The 18,013-nt window shown below is 36.7% G+C and overlaps 1 protein-coding gene across 14 annotated transcripts in view; it reads left to right on the top strand.

Annotated features, from left to right (window-relative positions):
- RMDN2 (regulator of microtubule dynamics 2) overlaps window positions 1-18,013 on the top strand; it is a 69,311-nt gene that overhangs the window by 12,400 nt on the left and 38,898 nt on the right. For 2 of the 14 annotated variants that reach the window (XM_048222624.2, XM_026479092.4), the window contains exon 3: window positions 5,472-13,674. The exons of the other annotated variants lie outside the window; for them this stretch is intronic. In XM_048222624.2, the coding sequence (XP_048078581.2) occupies window positions 5,472-6,447 (976 nt within the window). In that variant the 3' untranslated portion in view covers window positions 6,448-13,674. Of the gene's footprint in view, window positions 1-5,471; window positions 13,675-18,013 lie in introns of those variants that run through there. 14 annotated transcript variants of the gene reach the window in all.

Genomic DNA, 18,013 nt, shown 5'->3' with positions numbered 1-18,013 from the left:
CGGCCATCAGAGGGTCTGTCAAGTTTTTTCCTTTCCCTTCTTAGCAGTAGTGCGAACATCTTGGAAAGTATCTGTGCTTCTTGGTAATATTATGTTTCGACTGATTTTGTTTTTGTCCCTGCTCCAAGACTTGGAGTCAGCCACTGCCTTGGTGACGTTGATTCCTTTCAGTGACAACTGGTACTAGACAGCAGCAGCTGGGTGTCCAGACACGGACTGTTTGTAGGCACGATGATACCAGAGCATGTGTGGGCCCATTTAGGGTCAGGGTAAAGAAAGATCATTTTAAATATTTTCAAGGTCACGAGTTCACATTGGTGTTTTCAGCTTAAACAGAAGTCCTTCCTTATTTCTGGAAACTTTTTAGCTCATTTTCTTTTTCAAGCTGCTCACTGCTCTTTTTTCTGTCAACCTTTATCTGTATTGCTCTATGGAACCATGGGTTTAAAAGTTATTTAAATCACAATGTTATGTAAAGCTTTAGAAACCTCTCTTGCAAAAGTTCCATCTTGTTCCAGTTTAAAGTAATATCCCATAATAAAGTCATAGTTCTTCGTTTTAAGTGAGCTTTATGAAGAATAGATGTGTTTCAGGGCACCTGGGTGGCTCAGTTGGTTGGGCATCTGCCTTCGGCTCAGGTCATGATCTTGGGGTCCTGAATTGAGCCCCACGTCAGGCTCCCTGCCCCTCGGGGAACCCGCTTCTCCCTCTCTCTCTGCCACTCTCCCTGGCTTGTGCTTGCTCTATCTCTCTCTCAAATAAATAAATAAAATCTTAAAAAAAAAAAAAAAGAAAGGAATAGATGTGTTTCAAAATGAAACATTCCTTTTGGGTAAATCAGGGTTGTATAGTAATCCTACAGGCCTTCTTTTTTTTTTCCTGATATAGGTATTTTCCTTTTAGTGTTAAGTTCATATGATAGCTTCGGATAGTATCAACAGACACACGATTATTTGAAAAGAAAAACCCCACAGATCTACCCTCAAAGGAACACCAAGCCATAACACAAGCCATAATACCTAGTACCTTGGATATTACTCTACAAATCATAGAGGACGGTGATGTCAGCAAGACCACAGACAGAAACAGGCTTTTGAGGTTTTATTTAAAACTATTTAAGCAGAGAGGACATTAGGAGAAGGAAGGGAAAAATGAAGGGGGGGGGGAACAGAGGGGGAGACGAACCACGAGAGACTATGGACTCCGGAAAACAAACTGAGAGTTTTAGAATGGAAGGGAGTGAGGGGATGGGCTAGCCCGGTGATGGGTATTAAGGAGGGCACGTATTGCATGGAGCACTGGGTGTTCTACGCAAACAATGAATCATGGAACACTACATCGAAAACTAATGATGTACTGTATGGTGACTAACATAATATAATAATTTTTAAAATGAGGAAAAAATAAAATAAAATAAAACTATTTAAATTTTCAGGGCGCCTGGATGGCTCAGTCAGTTAAGCATCCAACTTTTTTTAATTTCAGCTCAGCTTATGATCTTGGGGTTGCGAGACTGAGCCCTGCCTCGGTCTCTATGCTCAGCGGGAAGTCTGCTTGGGATTCTCTCTCTCCCTCTCCTTCTGCCCCTCCCCCTGCTCGCTCACTCATGCTCTCTCTCAAATAAATAAGTAAATAAATAATCTTTTAAAAAATCTTTACATTTTCATTTCACAAGCCAAAATATTGTCTTTGCTTTTTGTTCATTTACATTTTTTATTCTTGCTATTATTTACTTCTGCCAAGTCAGTTTTACTGTTGGACTTCAATTTCTCAAGGCCTCGAGAGAAAGACAAATTCAGATATTCGTGATGTGGTGCTTCCGTAATCTTTCATGTTGTGGAAGAGCACGTTTGCACACCAAAAAATCGTATTTTGTTTAGGATTTTTAAAAAATAAAACATTACCGCATAAATGAAATCCTTTTCGTAGTCCTTGCTCTTGGAGGTAACCATTACTTTAAAGTTGGTGCAGATTCTTGCCTTGGAAGTTTGAATGTTTCTCTTACACGTGCATGTTTACATCAACAATGAATAAATGGTGCTTGGGGGGCGCCTGGGTGGCACAGCGGTTGAGCGTCTGCCTTCGGCTCAGGGCGTGATCCCGGCGATCTGGGATCGAGCCCCACATCAGGCTCTTCCGCTGTGAGCCTGCTTCTTCCTCTCCCACTCCCCCTGCTTGTGTTCCCTCTCTCGCTGGCTGTCTCTGTCTCTGTCAAATAAATAAATAAAATCTTTAAAAAAAAAAAAAATGGTGCTTGGTTCTTAAAATTTACATAAATGGCATTATATGGTATATAACATTTTGTAACTTGCTTTTGCATCAAATGTTTCTTTAAGATTTTTCCAGATTGTTGTATGTGAATTTATTTCATTTTTTTCAGTTGCCGTGTTGTATTCCATTGTATGAAATGGCTTAATTTATTTCCTTATGGATGGATGTTTATTTAGGTCACCATTTTTGGTTCTTCTAAACAAGGCTTTATTGAACCCCTTCATATTTCCTTACGTACATGTGGAATAATTTCAAAGTATATACTTAGAAGTGGATGCTGAGTTATAGACCAAATATAGTGCTATGCTGTATTACTAAACTGTTCCTCAGAGTGTGCTGGTGTATGAGAATTCTTGTTTTCCCATACAAATTTTTACAGATAGACTTTTTAATTTTAGGCAACCTGACAGAGATAAAGTAGTAACTGATAATTATTTCCGTTTGCATTTCCCCGAACACTAAGAGGATTGGGCATCTCATCGGTATTTGTATTTCGGTCTTCTTATCTATGAATTTCTTTTAAAAATGAAATCATAAAGGAAGGTAACACTAACAGTTGGTGTCCTCTTCATTGATTCACTGACAATGTCTGCTCGGTGCCGGGCACCCGGTAGGCTCTGGAGGTACATTAGGAAACAAAACAAAGTCCTCCAAGTCAAATACAGGTTTTTTAAAACAATGTAACAGAATGCGAAAGAGAGAGACTGTGTTCTAATTTTAACCAGAGCCAAAGGCCAAGAAGAGAGCAATCCAGACCAAGTCCTCTTTCGTTCTAAACCTCCTGGGCAGGACTTGCCAAAACATGGAAGCCGGTGCCAGCGTGAGCATTCCCCCGCCAGGAGCCTGTGAAAGGAAGCAGCTGAAGGGCTGAGAGAAGCATTTCTTCAGGGAGAGTCGATCCTGTGCCAGGCATCCCACCAGTATGTGTATGATGCTGAATGCTGTAGGGAGGGACGGCGTTGCTCGGGCAGAATGTATCGCATGGGAAGAGTGAAGAGGTAGAGTGCAGAGCCTTTTGGAACCAGTACCGAGGGAGTGGGCGGAAGTGGGGGAACATGCCTTTGGTGTTCTATCTAAAAAGTCATTGCCAGACCCAGATTTATCTAGGTTTTCTCCTGTGTTATCTTCTCAGAGTTTTATAGTTTTGCATTTTATATTTAGGTCTATGTTCCATTTTGAGTTAATATTTGTGAAGGGTATGAGGTCTGCATGTCTGACCATTCTTTGGCTAGGCCATATGTCAGGACTGTGGGGAAAAACCCTGAGGAATGAGGTGATGTTCCCCTCCAGGACCAGCAGCACATTTAGCAGATTTGCTTACTGCTTGGGGTAAATATAGTGGGTTCCCTAAGCTCAGCATTCCTTGCTTTGTAACATGAATCTGTACAAACGATGAATCTCCAGGCTCTCTGCATTGCCCTTGTGGGACCTGGGGTCTGGGAGGACCAGCGCAAATATGTCAGTGATCCTACCGCGGGATTCGCTGTGCGTAATAAAGTCCTCTTCTTCTGACCCCTAAGAACCATGTGTGAGACATTAACCGATGAATATATTAGCTTCTATGTAGGGTAAAATCAGATCACCAAACTGACAATTATATGATGAAAATGAGAGCGCATTAGGCCTTTGAAAAGTAATTTGTTCAAAGGTTTCCCAAAGAAGATTGTTAGGAAGGGAACAAAATCAGAAGGTTACGGTAGCAGGGTATTCAGGATATCAAGAACTAAAAAAGTTTATATTCAAGGCAGTGTTTTATGTCATCGCTGGCTTGACACACGTACCTATTATATGGATAGGGCTCCAAGGTGGTTTGGAAAAGGAGAGGACGGTATTTGTTTTCTGATAACTCTGTTACCCTTGTCTTTAAATGGGTATGAGTTGTGTCAAGGAGTTAGAAACAGTGACCCAGCAGATCTCTGTTATTGGGGCATGTGGCCCACGCGATCAGACGGCATGCTTTACTGCCAACATAGATAAAGCTGATTTCGTTCTGGGGGGGCAGTGATGTTGGCTATTTAGGTTTGGGTTGCTTTGTTTTGTTTTTTTTCCCTTCTCCATATATCTTTGGACCAAAGTCTGTAATGGTGGCTTTTCCATATCACTGGAGGGTATAAAAACCTGGGGTGAAAAGTGTTCATGTGAAAGTAGAATGAATTAGTAAGCCAGGGGTGTGTAGGGCGGCTAGTGAGAGAGTCAGTCCCAAGCAAAAGATTGTGCAGATATTATATACGTTACTGCCTCCATCCTGTTTTCTCCCGCCTTGATTTATTGGCTGACTCCTTGAATATGGTGAAGTTAGAATACGCATTCCCCCTCGGCCTGTGAATTGCAGCTTTTCAGAAAGGCGAGCCGCAGAACAGTTTTATGCAAACCTGATGTCACGAGATTCTAGAGTCTGCTGTCATCACATTCTGTGTTATTGCCATGTTCATTCCACACGCAGCTGAAGCGTTCAGTCTTCTCAACTGTTCCACCTACACAGGGCATTTTGTGGCTTAAGGATGATGGCTTAGGAAGGAAGGGAGAGATTTACTTTGGATTAAATTCAGTATGGGAAAATGCTTAAGGTAAGCCTTTAAAAAGAAAAGAAAAACCCCCACCGTGCCATATGTTTCATGAGCTGAAGAACATTGACGTGCTCATGAACCCAGCTTTAATGCTTCCTTTAATTCCCCGCAATAACTGAGTACGAGGCCTATCTGGATGTTTTTCTGAAGTATTCTTTCCAGAGAGGTCCTGCTTCATCCATGGTTAATATTTTAAAATGTATTAGTCAACAGGGCATACATTTATTCTACCTAACTCCCTTAAATATGGTAGTTCAAGAATCTCAAACAGATACTATGATTTACTATTTTTAAAAGAGGAAGCCCTCTCCTTGCCTTCAGGGGATATTTTCGTTCTCGTGCCTTGTTGTATGTTTCCCCTCGTCTGTCTTTCTGCTTGTTTCCCTGAATCTTTCAACTGATCTTCCCAAGGTTTAATAGATGGGGCAGGTGCTATGTAAGTAGAGAGAATCTTTTAGACTAGGGCATTTTGGAGGGGGTACACCTGTGTGACCATCCATTCAGCTACCATAATTTTCTCATTCCCTATTGTTTCCATATTGATAAAGTGCATATGACTCTTCAAGAGGCTTGGCAGGTTTCCACCTCTGCTCCCTATTTTTTTTTCCTCATTTGACACTTTTCTCACTCTAGCCGCAGCAAACAGGACCAGAGCTTGCATCCAAATTATCCTGCAGATCAAGTTACTTCAGACCCCCTGAAGCATGAAGCCTCTTCTTTTATTCATCGAACTCTATCTCTTGATCCTAAAAGAGCTCGTCTGTCTGCAATATGTAACATCAGTTCGTATAGAGAAAGTAAAAATGTACCTTCAAATTTATTTACTCGCTCATCTTTCTCTGGAAGAAGACATTCCTTACTTGCTAGATTTCAGAAAAGCAATATTTTCCCCGGCCATCAACACAGTAGAGCTAACTTTGATTCTCAAGAGAAAAGAATCTTCAGTGATTTAAAATCTTCCTCAGACCATCTTGGCCTTAGATCCCAAGGTTTTTTCACTTCCCCTAAACTAAGTGTAATTTCCTGTTACGAGAATGCTAGTTTTTTTGATCTTCAATCAAGTGGTCGTAGAATCTTTAATGCAGAAGAAATGGGAATAGTTTCTAAAAACTCAAGTATTACTGGCCCTGGAAAATATCTAAACTCTTGTTCTCCTGAATATAACATTATACATTTTATGAGTTTTGGGACAAAAACTAATTCTTCAACTTATACACACTCTGAGGGTGAAAACTCCTGTCAACACAGCACAACAACCTTAACTTCTCTTCTAGGTGTTATTTCCTATACCTGTCAACTAAATGAAACCGGCACCGATATTGAAGAAGGAGGCCAATCAAGGAAAGTTTCCTTTAATCCCGTTCCCAAAGTCACCACACAGATCATTCTCCACCTGTGGTTCAACAGCATCCCTCTCGGGATAACTGCCCCTGTTTTCCGTAATGTTGGATTTTCTTCATTTTATAAAAAAACAAACAAACAAAAAAAAAACGCTACTTGCTTTATCCCACCTCAGAAGGATGTTGCTTCAGAGTCCTTTGAAGATGAAAACATTACTATTTCGTCTCATGATGAAGACAGATCTTCATCAATGCAATTCCTAAAATAAGGTCACCTCAGACTTTCCCCTCTCTTAGAAGGGTGGCTCAAATCAGAAATGTTTCCACCAAGCATGCTCTGTAGAAATCACGGCTCAGCTCTCCTAGAAGAGTCTCCAATCTCACTAAGCTTCACTGCCTCTTCAGAAAAAAGACCTCCACGTTGCAGTCTATATTTAACTTTAATTGCTTTATTTTATTTTATTTTTTTGGAATGATAGCTTATTGACATTCTTGGAATTTGGAAGTCAGAGATTATTAATCTGTTGCAGGCTTTTAACAGATTGTTGACAGGTTGACCAGTCTCAGATTTCTGGATGATTATTGTAAGATTTCTGTGGTCCGAAAATAACATCAAGCATTGATATATAAGTCTTCTAGATGTGTGACATTCTCTGAGCGTTTTAACATCTTCTTTTATCCTACCGTAGTCATTAAAGACAGTATTCCTACCTATGTCATCTAGAGAGCTATATTCAGAAATTCACAAATTTTAATTTGTATCAGCCTTGTAAGCTACATTTCTCATGCCAGATAGCCCAGTGACAGATGATATTTTTACTAATACAAGGATCAAAGGATGAGTAAAAAATATTACAATGGAAATATATAGAATATATTGAAACCAGGTATTTTAACTAAATAATTTTAATACACATTTGTGTGTGCATGTCTGAGACTTCAGAGAACTCTGAGATCAGAGGTAATAAATGCATATAGTCTTTATTTTTCAAAGTGAATATTTTTCAGATTTTTTCCAAAATTTTTCCTTTAAAAAATTTTTAAATAAAAATTTTATTTTAAAAAGTGTCTCCCAAAATTTTATTTTTGAGTAAATATCTTTCAGTTTTTTCCCATTATATCAAAGTCTATAGATATATTTATCAGAATAACTAATGACTGAAAAAAGGCATATAGACAATTTAAAATACTTGTTAGAATATAGTTAGTCTTTGTAGAGGAAAGAAATTGGCCCTATGTTCAATTATATATCATGATAAAATGCCCTCTAAACCTGTATCATCAGGCTAAGATGTTACTTTTACTTTCGTGTTTTTCTCCAAGTTTTAGCATGTATCGTAAAAAAATTTTTTTCTACTTCATTTTTTAAAATTGTGGTGAAATACACATCACATAAAATTTACTGTCTTAACCATTTTTAAGTTTAGTGGCATTAAGTACATCATATTGTTTTGCAACCGTTATCACCATTTTTTTCCAGAGCTTTTTTCATCTTCCAAACAGATCTCTGGACGCGTTAAAATCACTCCGTACTCTCCCATCCCCCCAGCCTCTGGCAACCACTTTTCTACTTTCTATGTGTATTTGATTCCTCTAGGCACCTTAAAGAAGTGGAATTATGTGATATTTGTCTTTTTGTAACAGATGTTTCACTCAGCATAATGTCCTCAAGGTTCATCTATGTTATAACGTGTCAGTTTCCCCTTTTAAGGTTGAACAGTATTACTTTGTATGTATAGACCACATCTTACTTATTTATTCATCTGTTGATAGGCCTTTTGTTGCTTCTACCTTTTAGCTGTTGTGAATAATGCTGCTATGAACATGGGTGTACAAATATCTCTTCAAGACCCTACTTTCAGTTCTTTTGATTGTATATCCAGAAATGGAATTACTGAATCATATGGCAATTCTGTTTTTAATTTTTTTGAGGTACTGCCATATTTTTTCCATAGCAGCTACACCACTTTATGTTCCTCCAAGAGTTCATAAGGATTCCAGTTTCTCCACATCGATGCCAACATTTGTTCTTTTCTGGTTTTTGACAGTAATCATCGTAATTGGTATAAGGTGATATCCCATTGTGGTTTGCATCTCCCTAATGTTTAGTGACATTGAGCATTTTTTCATGTGCTTATTGGCCTTTTGTATATCTTCTTTGAGAAAATGTCTGTTCAAGTCCTTTGCCCATTTTTTAATTGGGTTGTTTGCTTTTTGTTGTTGTTGAGTTGTAGGAGTTCTTTATATGTCCTGGATATTAACCCTTTATCAGATATATGATTTACAAATCTTTTCTCCCATTGTATGGGCGCCTTTCACTCTGTTGAGTGTGTCCTTTGATGCACAAAATTTCATTTTAATTTTGATGTCTAATTTATCTATTTTAATTTTGATGTCTGATTTATCTATTTTAATTTTGGTGTCTAGTTTATCTATTTTGCTTCTCTTGCCTGTGCTTTTGTTGTCACATCCAAGAAATTATTACCAAACACAATGTCATGAAGCTTTTCCCCTATGTTTTCTTCTAAGAGTTTTATAGTTTTAGATTTTACATTTAGTAAATGATCCATTTTGAGTTAATTTTTAATTTTTGTATGGAGAGAGTCTGATGTCATTCTTTTGCATGTGAATATCCAGTTTTACCAGCACCGTTTGTTGAAGAGACTACTCTTTCTCCATTGATTGATCTTGGCACCCCTGTCAAAAATCATTTGACCACATATGTGAGAGTTTACTTCTGGGCTTTCTGTTCTATTGCATTGATGTATATATGTGACTTTATGTCAGTCAACATTATTCTGATTACTGTAACTTTGTAATAAGTTTTAAAATCAGGAAGTGTGAGACCTCCACTTTATTCTTTTTCAAGGTGGTTTTGGCTATTCAGGGTCCCTTGAGATTCCACATGAATTTTAGGATGGATTTTTCTCTTTACAAAAAGCATTGTTGGGGTTTTGAGAGGGATTGCACTGAATCTATAAATTGCTTTGGAAAATATTGACATCCTAACAATATTAGTCTCCACATCCATGGCGTGGAATTTCCATGTCTTCTTTAATTTTTTTCAACAATGTTTTATAGTTTTGAGTATATAAATCTTTCATCTCCTTTGTTAAGTTTATTCCTAAGTATTTTATTCTTTTTGATGCTATTATAGTCATTTTTTATTTGCTTTTTAGATTGCTTCTTGTTAATGTATAGAAACACAACTGATTTTTACAAATTGATTTATATTCTGAAACTTTGCTGAATTTGTTTATTAATTCTTACTCTGTGTGTGTGTGTGTGTGTGTGTGTGTGTGTGTGTGAAATCTTTAGGATTTTCTACATTTAAGATTATGTCATCTGCTAAGAGATCATTTTATTTCTTCCTTTCTGATTTAGGTGTCTATTATTTCTTTTTCTTGCCTAATTGCTCTGGCTAGGACTCCTAGTACTGTACTGAATAGTAGTGGCGAATAGTAGTGGCAAAAGCAGGCACTCTTGTCTTGTCCCTGATGTGAGAGGAAAAGCTTTCAGTCTTTCACCACTGAGTATGATGTTAGCTATGGGCTTCTCATATATGTCCTATATTATGTTGAGGTAGTTTCCTTCTATTGCTAGTTCGTTACACATTTTTTTAAGTAGGCTCCACACCCAGGGTGGAGCCCAACATGGGGCTTGAATTCACAACCCTGAGATCAACACCCAAACCTAGACCAAGAGTCGGATGCTCAACCTACTGAACCAGGAAGGTGCCCCAAGTTGTTATACATTTTCATCATGAAAAGGTGTTAAATATTGTCAAGTGCTTTTTTTCTGCATCAGTGGTTATGTAGGTTTTTCCCCCCTTAATTCTGTTAATGTGGTGTATCACATTGATTTTCATATGTTGAACCATCCTTGCATTCCCACTTGGTCATAGTGTATAATTGCTTTCAAATCCTGTTTGCTAGTATTTCTTTCAGGATTTTTGCATCAATAGTCATCAAAGATGTTGGTCTGGTTTTCTTTTCTTATAGTGTATTTGTACGGCTTTGGGATCAGGGGAATAATGGCCTAATAGAATGAGCTAGGAAATGTTCCTTTCTCTTCAGGTTTTTGGGGAGTTTGAGGAATACTGGTTAATTCCTTAAATGTCTGGTGGAATTCACCAGTAAAGCCAGGTGGTCCTGGGCATTTTGTTAGGAGGTTTTTGATTACTAATTCAGTCTCCTTACTATTTATAGATCTGTTCAGATTTTCTGTTTCTTCCTAATTCAGACTTGGTAGGTTGTACATTTCTAGGAATTTGTTCATTTCATCTAGGTTATCCAATTTGTTGGCATGTTATCCTTCATTGTACTCTCTTATAACCCTTTTATTTCTGTTAAATTGATGGGGATATTCCTCTTTCATTTCTGAATTTAGTTATTTGATTTTCTATCCTTTTTTCTTAGTCTAGCTTAAGGTTTGTCAATTTTGTTGATCTTTTTGAAGAACCAACCCTTGGTTTCATTGATTTTCTTTCCTTTTTTTAAATTCTCAATTATGTTCATTTCTGCTTTAATCTTTTTCCTTTCTTTTGCTAGCTTTGGGTTTCGTTTGCTCTTCTTTTTCTAGTTTCTTAAGCTATGAATTTAGGTTGTTGACTTGATACCTTTTTAATGAAAGCATTTATAACTATAAATTCACCCCTTATCACTGCTTTCACGGTATCCTGTACATTTTGGTATACTGTGTTTTGCTTCCTTTTCATTCAAGATATTTTGTAATTTCCCTTGTGATTTATTCTTTGACTCATTTGTTGTTTTAGTGTGTTGTTTAATTTCCATATATTTGTGATTTTCTAGTTTTCCTTCTGCCATTGATTTATACTTTCATTTCATTGCAATCAGAAAAGATGCTTTGTATGATTTTAATCTTTTAGAACTAATGAAGACTTGTTTTGCAGTATAATATTTGATGTATGCTGGGGAGTGTTCATGTTCACTTGAGAAGAATTGTATTCTTCTGTTGTTGAGTGGAGTAGTCTGTATTTGTCTGTTGGGTCAAATTGGTCTATAATGGTATTCAAGTCCTCTGTTTGCTTATTGATCTTCTATCTGGTTGTTCTATCCATTATTAAAAGTGAGATATTGAAGTCTCCTACTATTATGTTACTGTCTGTTTCTCCCTTCAGTTCTGTCAATGTTTGCTTCAAATATTTAGAACCTCTAATGTTTGGTGCTCATATGTTTATTATTGTTGCATACTCTTGGCAAATTGAGTCTTTTATAATTATATAATGTCCTTCTTTGTCTCTTGTAACTTTTTGACTTAAAGTCATTTTGTTTGATATTAGTATAGCCAACCCTGTTTTCTTTTGGTTATTATTTACATGAAGCATCTTTTTTATCTTTTTACTCAACTCATATGTGTTTTCAGCTAAAGTGAGTCTCTTATAGATAGTACAGAGTTAATCCTGATTTTTAAAATCTATTATACCAACCTGCATTTTTTGATTAGAGAATTTAATCCATTTACATTTAAATTAATCACTAATTAATTAATTAGTAATTTAAATGAGTTACCAAATAATTACTAATTTATTTTGCTTTTTTTAAAGATTTATTTGTTTATTTGAGAGAGAGAGCGAGTATGAGTGGGGGAGGGGCAGAGGAAAAGAATCTCAAGCAGACCAACCCCACCCACCCCTGACCGAAGAGCCCAACTTGGGGCTGGATCTTATGACCCTGAGATGATGACCTGAGCTGAAATCAAGAGTTGGATGCTTAACTGACTGAACCACACAGGTGCCCCCAAATAATTACTAATTTAAAGTGATTAATAGAGAATAGCACACTATTGCCATTTTACTATTTGTTTTCTGTATGTCTTATAGGTTTTTGGCCTTCATTTCCTCTGTTACAGCCTTCCTTTGTATTTACTTTATTTTTTGTAATGACATATTTTTATTTCCTTCTCATTTCCTTGGTGTGTATTCTGTGGATATTTTCTTTGTGTTTACCATGGGCATTGCATATAACATCTAAAGTTATAACAATCTATTTTAAATTGATACCAGTATAACCTCAATTGCATACAATAACTTCTTTAACAGCTCCACCCACCATTTAGTTATTGATGTCACAAATTATATCTTTATATATTATGTAGCCATAAACAGATTTATCATTATTTTATGCTTTTCTCTTTTAAATACTGTAAAAGAATAAAAAGTGGAGTACGAACCAAAAATTACAATAATACTGGTATTTATATTTATCCATGTATTTAGCTACATCAGAAAACTTTATATTTTCATATGCCTTCAAGTTGCTGCTAATGTCTTTTCATTTCTACTTGAAGGACTCCCTTTATTGTTTCTTATAGAACAGGTCTAGAGGTAAAGAACTCCCTCAGCTTTTGTTTATCTGGGAATGTCTTAATTTCTCTCTTATTTTTGAAGGACAGTTTTGTTGAATACAGAATTCTTGATTGACAGGTTTTTTTTTTTATCTTTCAGCACTTTAAATATATTATCCCACTGCCTGCAGGCCAGAAGATTTCTGCTGAGAAATCCATTGAGAATCCTACTGGAGATCCCTTAGATATAATGAGTAGTTTTTCTTTTACTGTCTTCAAGATTTTTAAGATTTGTCTTTAACTTCCTACAGTTCAAGGGAGTATGTGGATTTTTAAAAATTTATCCTACTTGGAATTCTCTGACTTTCCTGCATTTGTATATCCATATGTTTCCTCAAATTTGGGGAGTTTTTGGTCATTATTCCCCAAAATAAGCTCTTTATCCCTTTTTCTCTTCTTCTTCTGGTGTTCTAATAACATATATTGGTCTGGTTTATGTTAGTCCACAGAGTTTCTTAGACTTTGTTAACTTTTCTTCATTTTTGACCTTTCAGGTTCAAGAATTTAAACTAAGCTGTCTTCAAGTTTGCTGATTCTTTTTTTTTTTTTAAAGATTTTATTTATTTATTTGACAGAGACAGCCAGTGAGAGAGGGAACACAGGCAGGGGGAGTGGGAGAGGAAGAAGCAGGCTCATAGCGGAGGAGCCTGATGTGGGGCTCGATCCCAGGACTCCGGGATCACGCCCTGAGCCAAAGGCAGACGCCCAACGACTGAGCCACCCAGGCGGCCCCAAGTTTGCTGATTCTTTATTCTGCTTGTTTGAATATGTTGTTGATTCCCTCTAGTGAATTTTTCAAGTTACTGATTTTATTTTTTCAGCTCCAGAATTTGTCTTATTTTAAAAAATAATTTCTAGCTCTTTGTTGATACTCTCATTTTGTTCATATACTCTTTTCCTGATTTTCTTTTGTTCTCTCTCCATATTTTCCTTTAGCTCTTTGAGTACACTTACAACTGTTGTTTTAAAATTGTTTAAGTCTAAAGCCTGTATTTCTTTAGAGTCAGGTTCTGGAAATTTATTTTGTTCATTTAAATAGTCCATCTTATCCTGTTTCTTTGTATGGTTTCTGATCTTTTGTTGAAAATTGCACATTTTGGAGCACCTGGGTGGCTCAGTCAGTTAAGCCTCTGACTCTTGATCTCAGCTCAGGTCTTGATTTTGGGGTTTGAGGTCAAGCCCCACATTGGGCTCCATGCTGGGCATGGAGCCTACTTAAAAAAAGAAAGAAAAGAAAAGAAAACTGCACATTTGAAAAAACAGCCACATACCCTAGCCTTTGTAGATTGGCTCCATGCAGCAGAAGACCCTCACTAATTAGCCCAGTGTGAGGGCTTAAGGACTTCTCGGGTCTTTTCTAGGCACTAGTTTTCCCTGGGCCCATGTGTGTGTGTTTTTCCCCTAATTATCCCACATACGTGACTGTTTTTAAATATCTTAATTTCAGTGAGTCTTACTCCTGTTCTTAGATGTCTCATTGTATTCCTCTCCCCATAATCTCTTGCACGAAGGCACCCAGGAGTTTGCAGTCCCCCTGTAATTCTCACATGCCACAGTGCCTGCCACTGCTTTTGGTGATCTCCAATCTGATATCCAAATGATGCCTTTATTTCTGTCTGATCTCTGAAGCAAGCAAAACAGAAAACAGTCTCCCAGGAAGCCGTTAGACATGCCAGAATGTTGCAAACAAGATCCACTCTTTTCCTTCTGCCCCAAGGGAGGAGCTGGGAATTGGAAACTTCCCATCAGTGCTATATGATGCCAGGGAGGGATGAGGCAAGGATGAACAGAAACACCATGAAGTTTCCTACCATTCTGAGTGTGGCTTTTTCTTGATTTGGCATTCACTTCATTACTGCAAATCCTTGACTAGCTTCTAAATCTCCCACAAAACTGTTTCATTCTATCTGTTGTCCATCTAGTGTTTCCATGTGGGAATGAGGACCTAGAGCTTCCTCTTCACTCTCTTGCTGACATCAGTCTCTTTTTGCATGTATATATTTTGGGGGAAAAGAAGTGGGGGGAAGTGAGGTATTGGATAAGGCTGAGCAAAAGGAACTAAATCAGGATGCCTGATATGGTGAGATGATGCCATACTGTAACCAGACTTGTTTTTGCCTATTCTGATACAACTCACTACTAATTGACTTTTGTAAATACGCTACTTTACTTTCATAGAAAATAATATCATTTTCTCTTTAAATAGTTCAGTGATACCTTCAGAGATGCTGTTGTTGCTATTGAAGCAAGTAATTGATTATGCAGAGGAAATGAAGGGATAGGGGAAATGGCATAGTTCTTATTCAAATTGGGAGCAGAAAATAGGGCCAGAAAAGTACATGAAGTTGCAAATGTTTGTAAGTAAATTTGACATTTTATGGTAGAATCTCTCTAGACCTGCTGAAAGAGTATTGGAAAATTCTGTTTGATATCAGATAACCTGTGAATTGCCTTTTTTTTTTTTTTGCCCCCATACAAATCTCAGCTGTAACCCAAAATTAAGACGTATGTTTGCATTTTGCCATGCCTATTTAGATATACCCTATTTTTAAAATTTGCTTTCAAAACTTTCTTATAATTTTTGATAAATGCCCAGTTGTAAGTAGAAGATTCCTATGCAAAGTAGGAAAACAGTTTCCCCACACTTGAGTGTTTCTAAATGTGGGGAAGAGACTAGCTCAGTGTTCTCTTTTGTTTTATTGGCCAGTTTGTCTGTTGTTAATGTCAATAACACACTGACTTCTTATAGCTTTATCCTTTATGCTGTAGTCCTTATTATTATTTAAAAGTGTCTTTGCTCTGGGGCGCCTGGGTGGCACAGCGGTTAAGCGTCTGCCTTCGGCTCAGGGCGTGATCCCGGTGTTCTGGGATCGAGCCCCACATCAGGCTCTTCCACTGTGAGCCTGCTTCTTCCTCTCCCACTCCCCCTGCTTGTGTTCCCTCTCTCGCTGGCTGTCTCTATCTCTGTCAAATAAATAAATAAAAATCTTTAAAAAAAAAAAAAAGTGTCTTTGCTCTTCTTGCATTTGCCTTTCCATATTAATTTTAGAGTCGGGTAAGTTCTTAAAAGGAAAAACCATTGTGGTTTTGGTTGGAATTGCATTAAAGTGTAGTTAAATTTAGGGCCATGCAAAATTGGTATAATGTTAAGTTTTTCTATCTATGGATCTTTGTCCATTTTTTAGATATTCTTTAATGTCCTCAAATAATATTTTTTTTAAGTTTTCTGTAGAAACGTAAAAAAAAAAGTGGAATTTTTTTCCCCAGATACTGTGTATTTTTCCTGTAAATGTTACATTTTATGAAATAACATTCTCTAGGGATCCCCGGGTGGCTCAGTCAGTTAAGCATCTGCCTTTGGCTCAGGTCATGATCCCAGGGTCCTGGGATTGAGCCACATGTCAGGCTCCCTGCCAACCTCCTCCCTCTGCCTGCTGCTCCCCCTGCTTGTGTGCTCTCTCTGACAATAAATTAATAAAACCTTCAAAAAAAAAGAAAAAGAAATTACATTTCCTAACTTGTTTTATAGATATAAGGACATGATTGATTTTCAAAAATTGATCATAAATGTTAATTAGCTTTATTTACTTACCTGTAAATTCTGATAGGATTTTTATTCTATTGCATAAACTTTAAATAATAATAGTTCTGTTTCTTCTTTCCCAGTTCTTTAATTTTTATTTGTTTTCTTTTAATATTGTGCTAACAGGACCTGCAGTACATTGTTGAATAGAAGCATCAGTATTGAACATCCTTTTCTATTTCTCGTTTTAAGGAGAATGCTTCTAATGTTTCATCATTAAGTGTGAAATGTATTACAGTTTTGGCATATAACCTTGTGTTCAGAGGTCCCCTTCTACTCCTTGTTCACAGGTTTGCTATTTCTTTGTCCTGAAATGGAACTGAATTTATTGAGAAAAAAATTTGGTAATCACTGAAATGATCATGCAGTTTTTCTCATTCTATCTGTTGTGCTAAAGAAATGTTCTAATGTTCAATAAACTGTGCTTGTAATTCCTGGGAGAAATCCAATTTGGTTATGAGGCATTCTTTCATGTTTGTTACAGTTTTTTGATATTTTTGATGTCTTTGATATCTTTGGTTGGTATTTTTACATCTATATTATGTGTGAAATTGGTCTATAGACATTATAATATTCATTTCTTATACTATCCTTCTTTGATTTTGGTGTCAGTTTTACCAGCTTCAAAAAATGAGCTGAGGGTGTTCCCTCTGAATTTCTTAGAAGAATTTGAATAAATCTAATTCTTTGGATATTTGATAGAATTCCCCATGAGAGAAACTGACTCTCTCTCTCTCTGTCTCTCTGTTTCTGTCTCTCTTTCTGTGTGTGTGTGTGTGTGTGTGTGTGTGTTGAAATAGATACACAGAATCTGGTTTAATTTATTTAATGGCTATAGTAATAGTCACATTTTTGTTCTTTTTTCTTATAAAAATAAAATCTTTATTGAGATAGTCTTCATATGCTGTAAAATTCACCCCTTTAAAGTGTACAATTTGGTGGGGTTTAGTTTATTCACGTAGTTGTATCGCCATCACCACTACCTAATTTTCAAACACTTTCATCACTCAAAAAAAAGGCCATGTACCCTGTACCCACTCATTCTTTAGCTTCCCACATCCCCAGGCCCTGTCAACCATTATTCTTACTTTCTGTTTCCATGGCTTAGCTTATCCTGTATATTTCATGCACAGGCCTTTCACTAAGCATAATGTGTTCAAGGTCCATTCATGTTGTATCATGCAATAGTACTTCATTCCTTTGTATTACCAAATAATATTCCATTGTTTACTCATTTTGTTTACCCATTCATCAGATGAAGGGCATTTGGGTTGTTTTCATTTTTTGGCTATGACAAATAAGTTTCTATGTACATTCCTATGCAGGTTTTTGTGTGGACATAGTTTTTCAGTTCTCTTGGATGTTTACTTAGAAGTGTAATTGCTGAGTCACATGATAAGTCTATGTTAAACATTTTGAGGAACTACTGAATTGTTTTCTAAACTTGATGCACCATTTTACAATCCCATCAGCAATGTAGGAGGGTTTCAGTTTTTCCACATCTCTGTCAATAGTTGTTATTGTCTCTTTTATTGTAGCCATCCTCAAAGGTGTGAAGTGATAATTCATTGTGGTTTTGATGTGCATTTCACTCATGACTAATGATATTGATTTGCATTTCACTCATGACTAATGATATTGAGCATCTCTTCATGTGTTCTTTGGCTATTTTCATCTTTTGATGAAATATCTATTAAGTCCTTTCTCCGTTTTTAAATTGAATTTATTGTCTTTTTGTTATTGAGTTGTAAATCCATCTGTGTACTTGTTGGATATACTTGTTAGATATGCGTCAGATATATGACTTGAAAGTATTTTATTCCATTTTTAAATTATCTTTCGTTTTCTTAGTGAAGAAAATTTCCTTTAAGCACCAAAGTTTAAAA

The sequence above is a fragment of the Ursus arctos genome, unplaced genomic scaffold (genome assembly GCF_023065955.2).
Source record: "Ursus arctos isolate Adak ecotype North America unplaced genomic scaffold, UrsArc2.0 scaffold_8, whole genome shotgun sequence".
Taxonomy (NCBI): Eukaryota; Metazoa; Chordata; class Mammalia; order Carnivora; family Ursidae; genus Ursus; species Ursus arctos.
This window is presented reverse-complemented; position numbering and strand designations above follow the sequence as displayed.